The sequence below is a fragment of the Odocoileus virginianus genome, chromosome 27 (assembly GCF_023699985.2).
Source record: "Odocoileus virginianus isolate 20LAN1187 ecotype Illinois chromosome 27, Ovbor_1.2, whole genome shotgun sequence".
Classification (NCBI taxonomy): Eukaryota; Metazoa; Chordata; class Mammalia; order Artiodactyla; family Cervidae; genus Odocoileus; species Odocoileus virginianus.
This window is the reverse complement of record NC_069700.1, coordinates 27,200,704-27,222,934: the sequence shown is the minus strand read 5'-3', so window position 1 is coordinate 27,222,934 and position 22,231 is coordinate 27,200,704. Positions and strand designations below refer to the sequence as shown.

The 22,231-nt window shown below is 43.5% G+C and overlaps 1 protein-coding gene across 3 annotated transcripts in view; it reads left to right on the top strand.

Annotated features, from left to right (window-relative positions):
• Positions 1-16,579, top strand: part of BICRAL (BICRA like chromatin remodeling complex associated protein) — a 105,160-nt gene extending 88,581 nt beyond the window's left edge. For all 3 annotated transcript variants that reach the window (XM_070456418.1, XM_070456419.1, XM_020913984.2), the window contains 7 exons: positions 4,300-4,405; positions 5,247-5,347; positions 7,000-7,061; positions 7,638-7,783; positions 9,038-9,132; positions 11,697-11,799; positions 12,754-16,579. In XM_070456418.1, coding sequence (XP_070312519.1) covers positions 4,300-4,405; positions 5,247-5,347; positions 7,000-7,061; positions 7,638-7,783; positions 9,038-9,132; positions 11,697-11,799; positions 12,754-13,541 — 1,401 coding nt within the window. In that variant the 3' untranslated portion in view covers positions 13,542-16,579. The remainder of the gene's footprint in view (positions 1-4,299; positions 4,406-5,246; positions 5,348-6,999; positions 7,062-7,637; positions 7,784-9,037; positions 9,133-11,696; positions 11,800-12,753) is intronic.
• The last annotated feature ends 5,652 nt before the right edge of the window (positions 16,580-22,231 follow it).

Below are 22,231 nucleotides of genomic sequence, written 5' to 3'. Positions count from 1 at the left end.
GATTCCTAAACGCCACATTGGATTTCTGAATCCATCTTTGTGCATATGACCCCAAAACTTTGTCTTTCAGAAACGCCCCCAGGTGATCATGGTACAATTAGGCTATAAACCTGCACTTGAGAACTACTGCTCTTAGGTACCCCTCCCTCTCCCCCCCATTCTCAGTACCAAGGAGCATCTGATTGGCGCCCCGTGGTTCAGTCAGCCTTGACCAGAGGAGCCCGTCATGAGTGACGTGAGGAAGCAGCCACACGGGGCCACTGCTGCTATGTACCGAGTCTTTGTTCAAATTAGGAAGAAGTGCCCCCTGAGCGGAAATAAAGAAAGGTGCCCCTAGGAGGGAGAAGCTGCTCACTGGCAGGGTTGGCGCTTCTCCACAGGAAGAAGAGGTGCCCCTGCCCTGGATTCTAGCTCTTCACATCCCTTGTGTGCCCACCACACCGGCTCCACCCCATTTCTGTGGCGGGGGACAATTCCCAGAGGAGGGTGTGGGCTGGGAAGATTCCCAGCAGCCTCTCTGATTCAGCAGATGCCTGGTGACTATCATCTTGCTAGTTTGTTGTGGGCTTCTTACAAAGTGTACCACAGAGCTGGGTAGGGCTAGATTCGGTATTCTGATTCATTGGGGGATTTCTCTGTATTCACATAGTATCAAGATAATGCAGGATCTAAAGAGTTAAAATCATACACTGATGTGAGCAGAGTTCTTGGATCCAAGTTCTCAAGAAAATAGCCTTCAATAGTTTATTGTAAAGAAAATATATTTCAAGAGGAAGTTTTCTCCTTAGAGCTCAGGAAAAAAAGACCAGAATGACAAATTTTATTTCTGGAAAAGATGGTCAGTTGGGGGCAACCTAAATTGGAGGGGAATGACAGAAAGCTGCTGGCTGCTGAGGAGGGCATTGGACTAGGAGGAAGTACAGGCCCCTATAACTTATGCTGCTGTGGAATTCACTCACTCGTGTTCATCTAACAGCGATTCACCCTGTGCTCGCTGTGGTGTCAGGCCCTCTTCCGGTGCTGGGGATTCAGCAGTGAACCAGACAGACAAAAATCCTGCCCTGAAAAGCAGGGGACTGGGAGCGACCAGTAACATCTGGAAATGGAGCGGGCCTGTCGGGCAGCAGAGCTTTCCAAACATACAGACCTGGTGAATGGAGGTGTAACCCACATTCCCGGTGGCTTGCTATTCCCCCACCACCCTGGCCCTACCTGGCCCACCCAACCTCCATGTTACCCCCAAGTGTTCCAACTGGGGAGATCATTCCAGTCCCCAGCGGAGGGACACAGTGAGGGGTACCAGCAGTAGCTGGAGGATGAAAATGCACTGATGCAAGGATTGAATCCCCACTTGGGTGGGCAGGAGGCCTGTAAAACACTCATACCAGAACCTGCTCAAATGAGAGGAATCCTGCAGATAAAAACCTTACTATCAGACACAGCGGCAATTTATTCCCTTTGCTATTATTGTCATTCAGTCGCTAAGTCATGTCCCACTCTTTGCGACCCCATGGACTGCAACACATCAGGCCTCCCTGTTCCTCACTATCTCGCGGAATTTGCCCAAGTTCATGTCCATTGGGTCGGTGATGCCATCCAACCATCTCATCCTCTGTCACCCTCTTCTTCTTTTGTCTTCACTCTTTCCCAGCATCAGGGTCTTTTCCAGTGAGCTGGCTGTTCGCATCATGTGGCCAAGATATTGGGTCTTCCGCTTCAGCATCAGTCCTTCCAATGAGTATTCAGGACTGATTTCCTTTAGGATTGACTGGTTTGATCTCCTTGCTGTCCAAGGGATTCTCAAGAGTCTCCTCCAACATCACAATTGGAAAGCAACTTTGACATTAGATTAGATTGTTCAGGGTATTTTTTTTTCCTTGTTACTCTTCTATGTTATTAAAAAAAAAAAAACACATTTAGGAAAATAAAGAAAACATAAATGTACAGTAACCAAATAATTATAAACAAATGCCTGTGTGAGTAACCACTCAAGAAATAGAATGTTATCAGTACTCCCACAAACCACCTCCTTCTGTGTGCCTTCCTAACCCAGCCCTTCTCCTGACTTTTATGATGATTTCTTCCTTGCTTTTCTTACGTACTTTTTTACTTTCTTTTTGTTGTTGTTTTGGCTGTGCTGGACGTCTTGTGGGGTCTTAGTTCCCAACCGGGGATTAAACCCGAGCCCTGGGCAGTGAAAGCTCGGAGCCCTAGCCACTGAACTGCTGGAGGGTTCCCTGGTTTCACTGCTTCGTGTGCACGGATTTTGTTTTATTTGTCTGTTTAATAGCTAAGAGTCATTCAAGGTCCTGACTGACAAGTAAGTTGGGAGATCAGGCTGTGTAGTGCCATTTATTTGTTCAGTTTTTCAAAGTTGTATGCTTTTAAGCAATAAGGATGAAATTCTTCTGTTTCATGTGAACTAGGCATATTGAAGAAAATTCCAAAAATGTTGTGTCCTGCCAGCACTGCTATGAGGACTTTGGTCATTTGAACATATTCCTTCTGGTTCATGCATTCATCTGTTGATTTTGTTATTTCAGAGTCCCATCTAGAATATAGCCTTACCCTGTTAGACCACATTTTCCCAACTTTTATCTGTTTTTTTATCCAAAGTGGCACCTTTCTTTCTTTTTATTTTTGACCACACATCACAGCTTGTAGGGACTCAGTTCCCCAACCAGGGGTTGAACCTGGGCCACAGCAGTGAAAGTCCAGAGTCCTAACCACTAGATCCAGGTGGCCCTTAGTGTCTGTCTGCTGGAGATATTTGTGAGGAGAGCCGCAGGCCTCCCTACAACATGGATATCCTCCTTGTGGCTTCTCTGCGGTAGGAGAGTGTGGAGTTATGTTCCAGGGGAAACTGTGAGGACTGGGAGGTTCTCCCCTGTGGTGTCCTGACTAAGAACATATGAATATTGCCTGTAGACTTGAGATGTAGGTCCAAGCTTCCCTGCTAATGGAAAGATGAGCAAGGTGACCATTTCCATCTTTGTAATGACCTCCTCCAGTCTCTCTTGGAAGATGTCAAATCCCTCTCCATTTTTGTATTAGAAAAAGGAGCCAAATAGATCATTGTTTAGCATAATTAACTGTTTAGAACAGAAATATTAACATATCTAGTTCACTGGTTTAGTTGGCTAGTGACCAGGCATTACCCAGTTCTGTGTGAGCGTCCACACGTGAACAGTTGGTGGGAAACTTTTTCTTAGGCCAGAGTCACATGTCATCACCCATGGAGATGGTTACACTAAATCATCTGCTGGTGTACAAAGTATAAAAGTGAAGGAAAAACTGAAACTTACTGCACTGTGAAATAGTCATGACATAAAGGATTAAAAACTGGGTGTGGTTGAGAAACCCACCCTTTATTGTGCTCAGTCGCTTTAGTCATGTCCAACTCTCTGCGAACCTATGGACTCTAGCCTGCCAGGCTCCTCTGTCCATGGGATTCTCCAAGCAAGAATACTGGAGTGGGTTGCCATTCCTTCCTCCAGGAGATCTTCCCATCCCAGAGATTGAACTTGTGTCTCCTACACTGCAGGCAGATTCTCTACCGCTGAGCCACCAAGGAAGCCCAGAAACTGTTTATCACTTTAAATGCATTATAGAGATAATATTTTTTGGAGCTAGAAAGACCTTGTTAGCCCTTAAACATCATCCACTTCCTCTTCCTTATTTACAGAAAAGCACATAACAGTTTAAACATCAGATTAATTTTTCTAGTGATATTTTGCTCTAATATTCAGCTGAATTTACATTTCCCAGTTACCTGCCACCTGAGGCTGTCATTTCACGAACCAAAGACCTCCCAGACAGCAGGGGGAGAGGTGCTTCAGATCATCTACACAGCAAACAGCAAGCGTTGACAGTAGACTGGGGTTGGCACTTAGGTCCTGACTGGGTGGTCAGCATTCCTGCAGACCCCGCATAGTCAAGGTCATAATCCTTGCAGGTGTGATAGAGCATTCCTGAAGCTAGAAACTGTTGGGGGGCAGAAACTGAGTTCCAGGCTCAGCTTTGCATCTGAGCACCATGAGCACAGGAGTTCCAGGAGCAAGAAAGCAGCTGGTGTCAATGAACTCTGCATCCCTGACTGGTGTCAAGAAGACTCAGCGTGCCTGGAGACTTTAGAAGGTGCTCTTTGCAGTTCTCCCAATGTGACAGGGACAGTTGTTTTATAATCTAACCTGAAGGTGATGCAGGAGACTCATTAACTGACTTGGTTGGCATTTTAAGTGATCTTTTAAAGCTTTTATCGTGGATTTAATTTTTCCATCTCGGCCATGTTTTTCACAGGCTCAGAAAAAAAGCTTGAATCAGACTTCCCCCATTTCTGCTTCCAAGACCACAGATGGCCTGAGGCCAGCGCCCATGCCAGGCCTCTTGAGCACCGCACTGCCAGGTCAGGAGCCCCGCCGTGAGCTCTCCTCAATCTGTGCCCGTCTTCCCAGGGGACACCCTCTGCACACCCGTCATCCTGCATCTCTTTCACTCCGCCTCACCTCCACTCTGATCCTCCCTGCTTTCTGTATCCCTTCCACCTGAGTTATATACTGTGTTGCATCTGTGCCATCATTTTATATAAAAAATGAGAAATTAAAACATCTCTATTAAGTTATGTTCAAAAAGTGTGTTGCTTAGAAAGAGTGAAACCTAGTATTTTGAAAATAGTAAAATGAAAATAGTATTATATGGCACATGTGACTTTGCAGCTATCCTCACATTGCTTTGTATAGGTATATTTAGAATTCACCCATCTGAGACAGAAAGTATCATGGGTCATGTCTCCCATTTCTTCTAAAGCTTTGAACACCCACACTGCTCAATAAGTACTAGAAAAGATGACACTATGAACACTAGTAGCCTGTTCCCTGTTTGGGCCTCCCTTTCCTTAAGTTGTGAGTATTTGGAGGTTCGGTGGTACTGACAGATCACTGGCTTGAGGCCTATTCCGTAGACCTTAGATGACTTGAAACTGTAGCATTTGACAGCTTTTGGTTTATTACCATTTATGTATATGTTTATTTCTATGTATTACCTAAATAATCTTTCATAACCCTTACCTCTGCTTTTTGCGCTTTGGTAGATAAATGTACTTCCTGCTTTCCTTTCTCATAGCCAACATCCATGATAAATCTGTTTCAACAAGTTCAGTAATGTGTGTATACTGGACTCTAGGGGTTACCTGCTGGGCCTGATTTACTGTTTCTGTTGAACGTTGTCTCATGTGTTCATTCTAATAGGGCAGGATTCTGGAAGCAAAGTTATACCAGCGTCCTTAGGAACCACACAGCCCCAACAGGAAAAAGTCGTTGGATCACCTCCTGGCCAGCCAACGGTGCAGGTAGAAGACAGTTTGCCTGGCTTCTTCTTAATGTTCAGTGTGATTGAAAGAAAATGTCACATCCCCTTCTGCTTACTAGAGGCTCTCTGGCATCGTCTGCACAGTCAGCCCTGATGCCCTGTGTGCCCACAAAAGTACTCATTGAAGACCTTCCCCAAGGGCCAGGTCTTGTAATGTTAATGTTTCTAGGATGAATGCATCTTTTCCTTACATACTTTCGGTGCTATCATTTCCTCATTAATCAATAATATACCAGCAGTTGTCCACCTGAAACTATCACAACATTATTAACCAGCTATACTCCAAAACGGAAAGATTAATTAAAAAGAAAAAATTAATCCTCAAGAGAAAAAGTAAATAGAATGTGTCCCAAAATAAATTGTAGTAATACATTAATACATTTGTTTAAATAAACAATAATTTAAAGCCTTTGAATTACATTTTAGTTGAAAAATTCCATTCTGATTTTTCTTGGAAAATGTATTCCTGTGAAAATATTAAGTACTTATTAAATAAAACAGTGCAAAAATTTATCTTTTAAAAATAAAAATGATTCTGAATATAAAAAATAATATACCAGCAGCCAGCACATCATGGGCACTCAAAAAATGTAGTTTACTGTTGAATGATAATAACCATTATCTTATCAAAAGTGGATCTGTTCCTCTTAGTTATACTAGAGATTTTTTTCCCCTGTCAGAGTATATGAAGTAGTCAGACCCTGTGGTCTTTTAACTCATCCACTGGTCTAAAAAAGAAGAAACAAATTTTTTGTCTTCCATTTTTTAAGGCCTTAGTTTCTTTTCCATCAGTTTTACAAGTTAATAGCTTAATGAAATTTGTGATCGTCTGGGCCTGCCTGGAATACTCAGTGAAGGATTTGGCTCAGTTCTCAGGTTCTGACATAAGGAGTATTTGTTCTTTACTATGATCTAAGAAATACCCTGATAGATCACACACCTGGACTGGATGTAACAAGAGCTCAGATGTGTTTGCTCCCTTATTTACCACTGAGAAGATGAGTTAAAGACTATCTACTGAATTTTCAGTTGTTTATGAAGTTGGCACTTAAAATACTATTTTTTCAAAAATATAACGAAAGGACTTCCCTGGTCATCCAATGGCTAAGATTCTGTGCTTCCAATGCAGGGGTCCCGGGATCGATCCCTGGTCAGGGAACTAGATTTCACGTGCTGCAACTAAGAACCAGTGCAGCCAAATTAAAGAAAAATAATAATAAGCATTTAAGGGCTTCCCTGGTTGTCCAGTGGTTAAGATTCTGTTTCTACTGCAGTGGGGCATGAGTTTGATTCCTGGTCAGGGAAGTTCCACGTGTCACAAGGTGGCCAAAGGAAAAAACAAAAATATAATGAAGCATTTGTAGAGGGAGCTAGGAATTCAGGCTTTAAGGTGCAAGTGACTCCCTTCCAGGAGCTGATGGCTCAGCTTTCTATAATCTTGGCACAGTGCAGCTTTGCTGCATGGATCTATGGGGCTTCCTTGTTTTGTTTTCCAACATGGCAAATTCTTCATTCTTAGAGTGTGCTATTGATGGAAAGTTGAGAAGACTGCAGCCACAGCAACCTTTATGAACTGTGTTCTGCTTGTGTCTTCTGCAGAAGGGACTAAGGAGAGCTGTGTTTTGTCCCCAGGTGGATGGTCCCGTGGGAGGACAGAAGAGGCCCGCTGCCAAACAGCTGACTAAAGGAGCTTTGTGAGTCCCCGTCGGGAGTGACCCATTCTGAATGTTTTTCCAGGTTCCTGACCTTCAACAGATAGACAGCAGCAGTCGGGTCATGATACTATATATTTTTAAAAGTATATTTTGGAAGTCCTTCCCTTTAGTTTGTTAGCACCTGTATATATATCAAATGTAGTTTGAGCCTACTGCTTACCCTTTTGTTCTTAAGAATAGTTCTCTGTCTTCTTAGCAGCCACATACCCTTTGACTGGCCTCAGGGTCTCTGAGAAGAATGGTTTGATAAATCCCTATGTTCAGAACAGAAATGTTAACCATAAGCTTAGCTGGCCAGTGGTGAGGCATTGCCAGGGTCTATGTGAGCACCCGCACTTGAGTGGTTGGTGGGAACATGGTGCTTTAGAGGCCAGGGTCATAGTTTGAGACTAAACTCAGGGTCAGACTAAACTAAACCCACCATGATGTACAAAGTATAAAACTATACTATATTTGATAACATCCCTGGGCGTCTCATTGTCTTTGCATGCGAATTTTTGTGATTAGATTTCTTGACACGACTCAACACAGCCATGGGCAATTTCTCTCTGACAGCATTCTCCAGCAGTTACAGAGGGACCAAGCCCTTGCGGTGACGCCTGACAAAAGCCAGTTCCGGTCACTTAGTGACGCGGTACAGAGGCTGCTCTCCTATCACGTGTGCCAGGGCTCCATGCCCACGGAGGAGGACCTGAAGAAAGGTGAGCAGGCTGGAGCCCCAGAGTGCCACCTTGCCCCCAGGCCGCCTGCCGGGGACACGCCCCACAGGAGAACCCGAGGCACGGTGCCCCCAGGTGGTCGCTGGGTTACTCTTTTTTATCGCAGACCTGCCGTCTTCCCAATTTACTTGGTTTCCCAGTTCATGTTGAGCATTGTGACTTATTTTTCTCAGCATTCTGTGAAGGGGTACCCAAATGTCTGGATATTTTATGGGCAAGTTTGAGGGCAGTGAATGCAGAACATTGTCGGGACTCTGGCTGCAGGTGGGACAGCCCTGGGCTCGTGCTCTGCACGGTGATTCAGGCACAGTCCTTGCATTTAGGCTGAGTGCACATATACCCTGAGCTGTTAGCATCACCTTTATGAATTAGATAGATCCTGTAGCCCTCCAAAAGCTTTGAGGTTCCAAAGGCAGTCCAACGCACTGCTCCACATCCAGAAACTGGCAAAATGTTTAGAGGTAATGTCCTTTTATCCCACCTTGAGCTCAGCCCATTCCGATGCCTGGCCCTGCTGCCTCTCCCAGCCATGCTGCCCAGTTCTACTCTCCTTCCCACCACCGTTCCCAGCTTGGGCCCCGTTAGGCCCCCTCCGCTGCTTGAATCAGTCCCCCAGCTGCCCGCAGACTTGTCCCTCCGGCCATGGTCTCTAACGGGAGCACAGCCTTCAGCCCACTGAGAGCTTCCCTGGGAGGGCCAGGGTGCTTTTCATCCTCATCCAGCATAAAATAGGGATGTGGAGGCTCTGAGAAGAGCGAAGTGGAAACTGTGAGACCTTTGGAGACAAAGAACAGAGCCACAAGACCATGACCTGCAAGATTCCGTGGACTAGTTGGTGTGGTTACGGGAACCTGGTCTGCCCAGCCCAGACAGTAGGACCTCATTATCTCAATGGTTTCAGATTTTCATGCTTTGGAAGGAAGTGGAGGCTTTGGTGACCTGAGCTAGTAGATGATTCTCTGTTCATGGATATTCGCTGCTGTTCTGTGTTTCGTGGTTTTCTTTCATAGATAATCTTAAAGGAGTTATGTTTTTGGTTTCCTAATCAGAGTTAAAACAAGCTAGTATTAAAATGAGTTTCTGAGAGCACATGCCAGTGAACAGTAAGGGAAAGCCATGCAGAAGCATCATGTCTAACCAAGGAAGAGCTAAACTCAGAGAGAAAAGCGAGAAATGAAGGACCTAGTGGTTGATGTGCGCTCTCTTACTATTTTTTTTCTCTCTCTCTTTTTAAAGTTGACAATGAATTTGAAACAGTCGCCACTCAGCTCCTGAAAAGGACCCAAGCTATGCTTAACAAGTACAGATGCCTGCTCTTGGAGGACGCCATGGTAAAGTTCCACTGAGCACAGTCTGTTTCTTAAACTCCACAGGTCACAGCTACTAATTCAGATACAAAAACTTCAAGGAATTACATTTTCCCACCATAGTTAAAAAGGAACAGATACTTAGAATTGTAGAAAAACTTGCTTTTGCCTGCACCTACTACTAACAGCAGCTGTGGGTTGGCCAAAAAGTTTGCTCAGGTTTTCTGTACATTTTCCGTACAAACTTATTGGCCGACCCAAATACAAGCGCTGTGCTTTCCATGACTGATCACTCTCAATCTCTGCCATTGTTTTTCTGGTTCCAAGTGAGGAATTGGGGCTTGGTTACGTAATTTGCCAGATGCCACATAGCCAGTAAGTTTGCTCTGTATTTAGCAGAGCTGGGATTCAGACCAGGACCACCTGACCCCCTCCATACTCCAATGCCGTCCACTGCCTCTCATCAACCGAAAGAGGCAGGAGCGGACTGGTGGCGCTTCTGCTGAAGGGTGTTCAGAATAATATCCTAAGAGATGAGGTGACAGACATTAAAATTAATTTTGTCTTGTTTTCAGTTGATCATTAAAGTCATAAAAATCATGCTTCATTTTAAAATGTATCACCTGATGGATTTTAATATGTTCACAGACTATGCAGCCATCAGCACTCCCTAATTTCAGAGCATTTTCAGCCCTCCAAATAGAAACTAAAATTTATTTTAAAGCACAGCAAATTAGAGAAAGGAGTAAGATAGCTCCAAAAATGATGGAAAGCCCAAGTCTATCTGAGATTTTAGAAGAAGTTCTAAAATCATACAGACTAATAAATTGGTCTCTTACAAGTGGCTTTTTTTGTTGTTGCGCTGAGTCTTTGTTGCTATGTACTGGCTTCTCTCTAGTTGCAGCAAGCAGGGGCTACTCTCTCATTGTGGTGTGCAGATTTCTCATTGCAGTGGCTTCTCGTGTCTCGGGTTCGTGGGCTTCAGTAGTTTCAGTTCCCAGCCTCTAGAGCACAGGCTTAGTAGTTAATAGCATGTGGGCTTAGTTTCCCAAGGCATGTGGGACTCTTCCCAGACCATGGATTGAACCCATGTTCCCTGCATTGACAGGTGGGATTCTTATCCACTGTACCACCAGGGGAGTCCACAGCTGGCTTTTAATTTGAAATCAGCTTTGAAAATTTACCTTTGAAGAATAGGTGAATTACATTATATATGTATACAGGATAGTGTAAATATGTATGTATGTATGTATGTGTTTATATGTGTGTGTGTGTGTGTATGTATATATATATATAGGCATACCGCAGAGATATTGAGGGTTTAGTTCCAGACCATCTCAATAAAATGACTATCACAGTAAAGTTATTCACATGAACTTTTTGGTTTCCTAGTACATATAAAAGTTATGTTTACACTATACTACAGTCTGTTAAGTATGCAATAGCATTGTGTCCAGAACAAAAATATGTATATCTTCATTTAAAAATACTTTATTGCTTAAAAATGCTAACCATCATCTGAGCCTTCAGTGAATTGTAATCTTTTTGCTGCCAGAGGATTTGAAATATTGGGAGAATTATCAAAACATGACACAGAGACATGAAGTGAGCAAATGTTGTTGGGAAAATGGTGCCAATAGACTTTCTCAATGCAGGGGTGCCACAAACCTTCAATTTGTTTAAAAAAAAGTGCAATATCTACAAAGCACAATGAAACGAGATATGCCTGTAACCTATATATATTTATTTTAAATTGTACCACCAAAGTCTGAAACAGTTGTTCTTACTTTGACAATCATTTCTGTAATAAAACAGATATCAAAAAGACTAACTCTGTCATTCATGAGAAAAGGATCATTTGGACAGATTTGGACAAATGGACTAATTATTTGGACAAATTATGTCTGCCATGATTTTTATGTTAACTAAGAATAAATAAGATTTGATTCTGTACAGCATGAAATAATTCTAAGGAAAGCCGTAATACAAAACACGATCATAGGGGAATTCCCCGGCGGTTCAGTGGTTAGGACTCTGCACTTTCACTACCATGGCCCAGGTTCAATCCCTGCTCAGGAGACTAAGATCCCACAAGCTGTGCTGCAAGGCCAAAAGAAAACACAGAAATAGCATAGCAAAATATAAAGTAAAAGAGTATCTGAACAATAAGATTTCCAACATGTTATTAAGCAGAAGAGGAAATAAGCAGAGAATAGTGCATGTCGTTGCTTGTAATTTGTGTGCAAAAAATAGAGAATGAATAATGTGTGTGTGTGCATAAAATATCTCTGGAAGAGTTTGTTAAACTGCTTGGCAGAGGGTACCTCCAGAGAGGGCCCTGGGTGGGTGGGCAAGGCATTGCACAGGGCAGGTAAAGAAGGAAGGCTTACTTTCCACATCCCCTTTTAGTACCTTTTGAAGTTTGTATCAATGTTATAAATAACCTTTTCCCAAAAAATACAATTTTAAAAAATATGTCAATGATAAACACATTTTCTTCTCTGATTGCTTCCTCTGTCCCCCAAATGCAGCAAGATGTTCGCAGTTGTTAAAAGGCATCTGAAATGACTAGACTCTCTCATTTTTAGCGGATCAACCCCTCCGCTGAGATGGTGATGATCGACAGAATGTTCAACCAGGAGGAAAGAGCTTCTCTGTCCCGGGACAAGCGTCTGGCACTCGTAGACCCTGGTAAGAAATGTCAGAGTGAAAGCCGAGGAGCGCTCCTGCAAGGGTTCCGGGGCTGTGGCTTTGGGGAGACTTTCTGAACTGACCTTGCGATATGAGACCTGAAGGTAGATCCTGGATTCCAGGGAGAAAAAATCTGGAGTTGAGAGCAGGATATGAATCCTCTGAGAAGGTCAATGTTCTGCAAAATCCAAACTGGAATTTTACATTCGGTTAACTGAATCTTCTTCTCTCCTGTAAACTCAGCACTTCTCAATCTTTCTCTAGTTTTTGAGAACTAAAGTCAGAAGCCTTCCCAGAAGCAACTAAACCTCAGTCAATTATTGAGTTGTCTTACTGTGTGCCAGACCTTGTGGGGAGTCAGTGAGGCCCAGTCCCTGCCCATAAGCTAATGGATGGTAGCGCTCCTTGTGGGTACTGTTTGAACACCCCATCAGCTCCCTGCCGTTTGCATCATGCTAGTGTCAACCTACATCCCGTCTTTTAGAAATGGATTCTCAGGACTGCCCTGGTGGTCCAGTGGTTAAGAATCTGCCTGCCAGTGGAGGCAGCATGGGTCCTATTCCTGATTGGGAAACTAAAATCCTGCATGCCACACGGTATGGCTGAAAAATAGAAAAAAAAGTATTCTCCATACTATTTTCTAGCCTCTGAAATTTTTAAATCCAATAACATTATAAAAATTTGTGGAGTATGGATTTTCACCCATATTTTCACCATCCTATGAATGTTTTTACTCCTACAAGTTTTCTTCCCCTTCTGGTTCCCACTTCCATATTATCATTTACAGGTTGCTTTTATAGGACACCCTCCAACTGTGCTTCTGCACGTTCCTGGACGTGAACGACTGACTTAGAGGGTGAGGTGGGGCAGTTTGCACCTGATCCACTGAGGGGCTGCTGTCTCGTCCTCACTGTCTCCTTCTTTCATTAACGTTCTTTTCGTTCCTAATTTCAGAGGGTTTTCAGGCTGATTTCTGTTGTTCCTTCAAACTCGATAAAGCTGCCCATGAGACGCAGTTCGGCCGGAGTGACCAGCATGGTGGTAAAACAACAAGTTCTGTGCATCTGACGGCCAAGGCCCAGAGCAGAGACCGAGGCAAAGCAGGCCTGGCAGAACCAACGAATCATGACCAGTTTCATCTAGTGCCTAATCACATCGTGGTCTCCGCAGAAGGAAACATTTCTAAAAAAACCGACTGCCTCGGCAGAGCACTGAAATTTGACAAAGTAGGCTCTGCTCAGTACCGGAGCGCGTCTGAAGAGAAAACCAGCCGGAGAGACTCCACAAAAGGCAGCGAGTGCTCCCCCGGCCCTGAAGGCCACCGGAAAAACTTATCCAGAGCAGATCACGGTCCTGACAGCAAACTCTCAAGCCTCCTCGTAGATTCGCACCTGGAGATGACCTGTAATAGCTCCTTCCAGGACAAGACACTGCGGAATTCTCCAAAGAATGAAGTTTTACACACAGACATCATGAAGGGGTCAGGCGAGCCCCAGCCCGATCTCCAGCTCACTAAGAGTTTAGAAACGACATTTAAGAACATTTTGGAACTCAAAAAGGCTGGGCGGCAGTCCCAGAGTGACCCCACGGTTAGCGGCTCTGTCGAGTTAGATTTCCCCAACTTTTCTCCAATGGCTTCACAGGAAAACTGCCTGGAAAAGTTCATCCCGGACCACAGTGAAGGCGTTGTAGAAACTGACTCTATTTTAGAAGCAGCTGTAAATAGTATCCTAGAGTGTTAATAGCGCAGTCCTCCCTGCACCCGCCCCGAGACCCCGCCCCGGACAAGTTACATTCTTTCCTGGCAAAAGCAATGGAAACGGTCTCCTGTCTCCAGCCTGCTTGATCTTTCATCACAGGTTATTCTTTCTAATTTCAATCCCATTCTTTGTTTAAGAGCAATACTCGTGGTTACAGGGAGATCTTTCAGTAAAGCTGATCGTTACTAGAAAGCAGTCTGATAGGCCCTATACATTTCAAGTGTTTTCAAAGTGCTTATCGTCATTTTTTTGTTTTTTGTTTTTTCCCAAACACTGTAATTCAATGAGATCACAGTACACTTGGCCCTAGGTAAAATTCTGACAATCATAAGTCATTTGAAAAGAACAGACTTTATTACAGAAAATCAAACAGGACTGTTAGAAGATACTTTTTAAAGAATATCCCCACTGTATCTCCAAATTTGGGCTTTGAGGGGGGTGGGTCTCGGGGTGGTCATGGGCCAGGAGACCGCACGGCTCTCCCCCCGGCCATCTGTGAGCAGTTAGCCCCGGCTGCTCTGCTGGGACCCACAGCCCCGGCCTGAGCACCTGGAGCGCACAGCAGGGCTTCCTGTTCATCCAAGTGCTTTTCTGATGCCCCCTGAGCAAAAGCTCACCTCTTCAGCATATCCACGTTGAATTTCATCTAGGGAAAACTTTGTTTTGAGTTGCGACAGCATGACTTGAGATAATCTCACCAGGCAAAATAAAGGAAAAATGGAAACTAGATAAGTGGCACGTGTATGGGGGAGGCCAGGATCGAGCCTTGAGGAATATAATATGTATATATGTAAAAGCATATATATTATGTCCACTGTTGAGAAAAAAACAAGCGTTTTGCATTCTACAATTGGATCTCGTCAACATACAATGTATGTTTCTGTTGGTTGCTGGGTTTTGTTTCATTCAACCTCTCTTTGCACCCCCTCCCACAACAAATAGCCAAGCGTCAAAAGCACTTTCATTTGAAAACTGTGTTATAATTTTTCAGTTTAAATGTTAAGGGGACTTTGGCCTTGTTTCTGCTTCTTGTTGTCTGAGAACAGTAGTCACACCCCCCGGCAGCAATCATTACCAAAACATAGACAAACCAAAGGTAACCAGCCAGCCCACCACTGAAGGAAAGATCTGAGACCCGGATGCCCACTGGAGAGCCAAAGGACACGCCCCGTCACAGTTTCTGTTTGGCCCATGTTCATGTTCATCGATGTGACTTATTGCTTTATTTATTTATATTTCTTTTCAGGGAGCTTTCCCTATTTTCCTTTCTTGTACACCTGCCCCAGGTCCTCCCATTTCTGTCGTCCCTTTCATTCTCAAGATCACTGCAACCGTCAGTGTCCCCTAGCACTGGGAACGCTACACGTGGCATTCTGTGTGCACTGTCTGACATACGTGTGTGCGTGTGTCTGGGCTGTTCAGGTACAGAGGTTATTTTGGCTACAGCATGTACACAGTCACCCTCCCTCTTATGTGGACAGGCTCTCATCTCTTCTGTCCACCTCTCTGGCTTTAGAGGAGTTCCCACTGGTCTTCACTCGAACACGTTGCCAAGATCTACTTCTGGCCTTCCCCAAAATGAGGACAACCCCCTGTCATCATGTTGGGCATTTCTTTTCTGAATTGGCCGGCAATGGAAAGGAGGGCTTCTGATTGCTATAAAACACAACAACAGAAGACCTAGACTCTCCCTGCCCCTGAGTGCCCCACCCCCCAACACACAGAGAAATCCTGGGAGGCCGCCAGGATTCACAAAAGCAAAATACCTTCTCCCCACTCCCACCCCTGAGCCAATAGAAACCGGAAAATCTGGGCCATTTCACGGTTGCCATGTTTTCCTTATTTGTGCCAATGTCCCAAGTTGCAGATTTCCCCTTTTTCCCCGTATTGTAACATATTAGAAAGATAAGTTGGTATTGCCAGTTGGAACTTTCTGTTTGGGCAGCCCTGGGGTAACACCCTGCTCTGAACCCCTTGATGTCACAGGCTCTTCTTTTAGGGCTCATGCTCCCCTAATTACTAGCAAGACTTAAAGGTGGTTCCTCCTGATCAAATTCTTCTCATTGTGGAAATTTATACCTGGAAGCCTTCTTGGAGGCTACTAATGAGTTACATTAATTACCAAATCAGTGGAATTCTTAAGAGACAAGATAGATTCATGTGTATTTGTCACCTCTCTTCTTCCCTACCCTGCCCTGCTACCCCAGTCCCAGCTTTTCAATATACCATCTTAAAGGGATTTTTAAAGACTTGACACTTGTCTAGAAAACGGAGAGCCTAATTTACCAAAATGAAACTTGTAAATTTTTGTGTCCTTGTATGTAAGTTTACTTTTAACGGAGGAAAGATTCTAGATAATGACAAATGACGATTACGAAATGTATTTTATTCCTGTGATTAGGTCATAACTCGCATGTCGAGGCCCCTCTGGTGGAGGGTGAGAGCTCAGCCTCGGATGGCCAACATTCAGTTGTTAAGGTTCATTAGTCAAAGTTAAGTTTTAGAGCTACTCGTACTCAGTAACAAAAATCATTTTCTTTTTTTTTTTCTTTCTGTTGTTGTGGAAGAGTGTGAATTTGTTATTAAGCATTTGATTTTCTGTGTCCTTAAGTACTGCCTAAAGATAAAGCAAATTTTAAACTGGCAATTACGAAAAAGAACTATTTTAGTGCTGAAGAATTTAGTAGACTTTGTTAGATTAGGGAGGCCTTACAGACTGACTTGACTTAAAGAGGACGCGTCACTCACTGTCAGTGTGGTGTGGGCTTTATTTGCTTAAATACCTTCATTTGTATAGTATGTCTCACTTGAAATTGCTTTGTATACATTTTGTAAAAATATTTATAAAATGTTTTGTAAAAAAAAGTATAACAAATTGCAGTTTATTTTGTTATGTTGGATAAATACTGTTAAAAGAAACCAGTCAGTAACTATATTGTTAATCCATGGTTAGGAAATGTTTAGTTGGAGATTACAAAATGAAACAACCATTGCAATACAGCCAAAGATTTGGGAAAATGTGCAACTGTGATTGTCTTGATTTTGCAAAGAAGAATGGCTGCTTTTCCCAGAAGAAAAGGGTAAGTAAGTGTCCAGCGGGCATTCTGTTATTAAATCCTATTACCCAAAACTAGCTCTGCCAGTGAAGGGGTAGGATTTTAATTGATCAGCCTTTCCAAACAGTTGCCAATTAAAGTTGGTCAGTAAGAAAGTTTAGTCATGTACATGTCAATCCCTCCCAGGACTCCTGCCACATGGGCCCTTAACTAAAGAAGGAAAAATGATGTCATTTGAAGGTTAGATAAAAGGGTCTCAATCTGCAAGAAATTTCCTTTAGTCGTTATATTTCTTTTGTTTCTGCAGGGACAAGAAGGCTAAGGGATAGGTAAAAAATGAAAAAGATTAAAAAAAAAAATGAAAAAGATTAACAACTGTTTGACGTGAGACTTGTTCCAGAATAAACACGTTTCCCTTTGGATTCACACATTTGACCAAATTATATTGAGAAATAACCCCTGTTATATCTATAAAGTCAGCCCCAGGGGCACTTCTGATTCCTGGCCTCCCTCCCAAGTGTAACTTTACCAAAATGGTCAGGAAAACTACCAGAGTGGAAACTTCGTGGAGTAAGGGTCTAAGACTGCTTACCTTTTTCTTTGGGGCCTAGAATTTATACATAGCCTCCTTACTTTATGGTTTAATGGCTCCCTTCCCCACCCCCACCATTAGGTGGTAGCAGTTGGGATATCAAGATTCCTCAGTAATCAATATATAAAGAGGAAGTCATTCTCCTCTATCTTAACAGAAGTTAGAATAATGACATCAGTGGATGGATCCCTTAATGTCTTCCACAGTGGTGTCCTGCTGTCGAGCTTCTCCCCTTGCTAAGGACAGATATGTGTCCAACATGACACGCTTGCCCCTCCTCCGCCCATTTGCAGGGGGTATGCCCCATGAATAAAGAGAAGGATCATCTGGCTACTTGGTTAGGATTGAAATCTGTGTGTTGCACGGGAGCACGCACAGAGGAAAAAGCTCTTAGGATGGTGAGAGCCCTGAGCCCTGTGTATGAGAGGCCCCGTCCCAGGAAAGGGGCCCTAGCACTACCTGATGTGGGAGAGTAGCCAGGGAGTTACTGGGGGAACGGGAAGGGAAAGGAAAGAAACTCTACCATCTTGGGGCACAGAAGCAGCATCGTTCAGGCAGGATATCTGTGGCACTGGATCTGAGCTCTGGCTCAGCTTCATAGACAGAGGGAGGACTCCCAGGCATCTGGCATTAAGTATCAAACTATGGAGGAGTTTGCAGGCAATGTGCTAAACCCTGGGGGTCTACAGATCACTCGGGTGTGATGTCTGTACTCAAGGAGCTCAGTCTAGAGAGGAAACAAGTCCATAAATAGCTACATTCCAAGAGAAAAGAAACTTGGGGCTAAAATTTTTCCAGATCTCCACTTGGTAGAGAGCCATGATCTATATTCCCATGCCCCTCTTAATTCCGTGGTTCTTAGTGCAATTTCCTGAGGTACGTTTAAGAAAAAATAAGTATGATACTTTTTGTATGAATGAAGATAGAGGAATTTTGTAGTGTTAACTATATGGAGAAATTTGGTTCAGCAGACACACAAACTGTAGGAGCACCTTTGCACTATCAAGTAGATTATAAAGGATACATACAGGCTAAAGTGAATAGGCTGTATGTATCTACACTACTGCAGGTTAAAAGGCCTTCATGAGTCCCTGATCTGTATTCCTTGTAGGCATGTGCTGGAGCAAATCATGTGTGAAGGTCAAGGAAAGCGGTACAATGGGAGGTGGGAGCGGGTGGGCACGGCAAGTGTCTTTAGCAGCAGAACCTGGGAACAGGCCCCAGGACTTCACCTAAACTGTCATCAGACAGCTTCGTGCAAGTTACTGTCATCCTTTGCTTCCTTGCCTGTCAACTGGGAAGACTTGTCCTGATCCTCCACTTTTTAAGGTGTAAAATGAAGTCTTCAGGGAATGTGGAAGGGAAAAGCTAAAGTTCCTTTATCCCCAGAATAATTCACAAGAGGTCTGAGTGGTTCTGTTTTGCATTTGGTCTTACCTACAGCACACTCTCTGCCCACCCCCTCAGCTCTCCAGTGTCTACCGTCGACCCTCAGGAGGCTGCCACCCTCCACCAGTTCTCTCCTTTTCCCCTTTCACTTTTGGTCCCTTTGCTCGTTGTTTATCAGGACCTAAAGCTGTTGTCCATGTTGTCTTTCCCAACTCCAGGCTCACGTGTTTGCTCTCTCCCACCTGCCGCCTGGGGGCCCCATGGCACTCTGAGGAGGCGAGCAGGAACTCCTGAAACAAAGTCAACTACAAGGAGGGCCCTAATCCAAGAAAGAGGTCTGGGGTGGATGGGAAATTGCAAGTTGGGCCCACTTTTGGGTGTGTGGGGTGTGATGCTTTTGCCTTATTGAGAAGGCATGATTCAAAATAATCCCAAAATGCAGATATAAGGAAAGGAATCCCAGAGCCAATTCAGAGAACCACAGAATGTTGGCTCTGAATTTTTTATTATGGATCCTAGTTCCCCCATCAGATCTAATCGGTGCCCCTGCATTTGTGTCTTAACCACTGGACCGCCAGGGAAGTCCCTTGCAAGGAGTCCTAAAAAACAAACATATAGTCAAGTGGTTTCTAAAACAGGCAAATCACAAGAATCTAATTACCCAGAGAGTGCTTTCTTAAACTAATACGTAAGTAATAAACAAAGGGCACACCACAAAGTGTAAGTCTTTCTCCTATTCCAGGCCCTATTCCCATTTCCCCAAAATAACCTCCGTCAACACTTTCCTATGTGTGTGTTTGTTGCTCAGTCGTGTCCAACTCTGCAACCCCATGGATTGTAGCCTGCCAGGCTCCTCTGTCCCTGGGGATTCTCCAGGCAAGAATACTGGAGCAGGTTGCCATGTCCCAACCCAGGGATTGAACCCAGGTCTCCTGCATCACAGGCAGATTCTTTACCTTCTGAGCCACCAGGGCAGCTCACACTTTCCTGTGTATCCTTCTTACTCTATTCTGTATCTTAATTTTTCAAATGTAGCCAAATGTCTGGGAGTTTTATAGTTAGGATTCTTTGGTTTTACATAACAGAAACCCTTCTGGTCAGTAACAGCATAAAGTTTTATAGGAAGGATAAAGATGAAAGGGAAGATTGAAGAGCTTGAAGACTTAAGGGAATTTTCTGCTAATCCAGTAGTTAGTACCCTGTGCTTCCACTGCAGGGGCCAAGGGGTTTGATCCCTAGTCAGGGAACTAAAATATCTCAAACCAAACAGCATGGAGAAAAAATAAATAAAAATTAAAATTCTCACTTTAACCAGAAAAAAATTATTTGGGGGTCAAATTCCAAAAACAAAAGAACTTGAAGACTTGAGAAAGACAGGAATAAGAAAACTCCAGGAGGCCTTAGGAGATAGAAATCCTTAGAAGTCTTGCCCTGGACTAATTCTGTTTCTTCCATCATCACTCTGTTGAAGATTCAAAATCTGGAGAAGAGAAGGTGAGGGTCTTACGGGCAGGTGGGAGTTGAAAAGATGTTCCAGAAACCCCTTCAATGGATGTATTGGGAGGTCAAGTGTGTTTGGATTTGATGCCCCACCCTCCAAAGACTGTACACGATGAAGGAGAGCTCACTCAGCCCACAAGAGAAAAGGGGATGGAGGTCAGTAGGCCAAAAAAGAAAAAATACCAGAGATTTCAGGACATAAAGACCTACCTCTCTGCATATATCAATAATTGCATAGTCTTCCATAAATTGTTCTAACCATTCCCTAATGATGGACAACTGAAATGGTCAAGAAAAAAATAAAACAGGCCTATGAGGTCTGGCTATAAAGAATCAGATTCTAAAGGCTGTATATGGCTATGCCCCATTCTCATTCAGGAACCTGTTTCAAGTAAAAAATCTCTTGCCCAGAGCTCAGGGCATATACTCAATTCATTATAAACATGTAGTCAGTAAACATTTTAGGCTTGAGAAGTAGGCCATCTCTTTTTTCACTGGATCAGTCTGGTGGAATGATGGCTTTGGGTCTGAGAATAAGTGTTCTGCTAGCACCATCTGCTGGCCCTGGAAAGCCTCTCCTGACTCCTGGCCTCCAAGTCTCAGCTAGAGGTGTTATGTATTACTAACACCTCTGAAAGAAGCTTTAGTACCACAGAACCTATCTTTTATGTGTAGAGGGGAACTCACAAAACATTTACTTTGTTTCTTGCTTACTATGTAATAGATGTTTCATAGTTTTCTGGCCTTTCTGTTTCTGCCTTTCCACAAAGTAAGACACATGGTGAGGTGCTGAAAGAGCAAGTAAAAATGAGCCTCACACCACAGTCTGTGATTCTGAAGACCATGTTGTCCTTTGACATTTATTCATCAGGTACTGAGCTCTGTGCATGGCACTTTATGGTTGAACTATTAATAGTTACATAGCACTTACCAAAATGATGTTTTGAGCTTAGATGGTTAATAAGTCCCTGCAGGTGTCCACTGTTTTGAGAGGTGCTGTAGAAGACTCAGAGGAGTATGTGACAAGTTCTCAGCCTTCAGAGAACCCAATCTACTCAGGGAAACAATAAGGCAAACAATACAGGATAATATCTGTGGATATGCCTGCAAGTCGCTTCAGTCCTGTGCAGCTCTGTACAACCCTATGGACTTCAGCCCCCCAGGTGCTCTGTCCATAAGGATTCTCCAGGCAAGAATACTGGAATGGGTTGCCATGCCCTCCTCCAGGGCATCTTCCCAACCCAGGGATCAAACCCGTGTCTCTTATGTCTCCTGCATTGGCAGGCCGGTTCTTTACCACCAGTGCTACCTGGTTAGGTGCTGTCAAATAATGACACTGCTTTAGACCTTAAGATAAATATATATACATATATTTAAAAGATAAATATATGTACTATGCTAGAAATGTGGCAGAGAAGAAAATGGCAACCTACTCCAGTATTCTTGCCTTGAGAATCCCAGGGATGGGGGAGCCTGGTGGGCTGCCGTGCAGACATGTGGCAGTGCCTGGAGCATTTTTTTCTTTTTTGTCACAAATATATATATATATATATATATATATATATATATATATATATATATATATATTCAAATATATATATTTGAAAGATAAATATATGTACTATGCTAGACATGTGGCAACGCCTGGAGCATTTTTTTTTGTCACAACTGAGGATGCTAGACATCCTATAATGCACAGGACAGCTGTCCCTGTCCTGTCAAAGAATTTTCTGGCCCCAAATGCCAGTAGTGCTGATACTGAAAAACCTGTGCTTACGACCCTTAGATCAGTGATGAGCAAAGCAGGCATGATCTCTGTTCTCCAAGTATCATGGGGAAGAGATGTTAAAAATATAACAGCTTCCTGATAGAATTCAAGACAGAGACTACCCACAAACCTTGCTTGTCAAAGTGTAGTTTTCAGGCCTGAAGCACCCGTATCACTTTGAAGCATGTTTAAAATGTAGAGTCTTGATTCCCGCCCCTTGCTGAATAAAAAACATGCATTTTAACATCCTCGGGTAACTCCTATGCACATTAATGTCTGAGACACGCTGCTCGTAAGGTTTCCAGAAGAGACAAGACGTGAGTTTTCATTGTTTTATGAAGACCAGAAAAGAAGGAAGCATATTCCA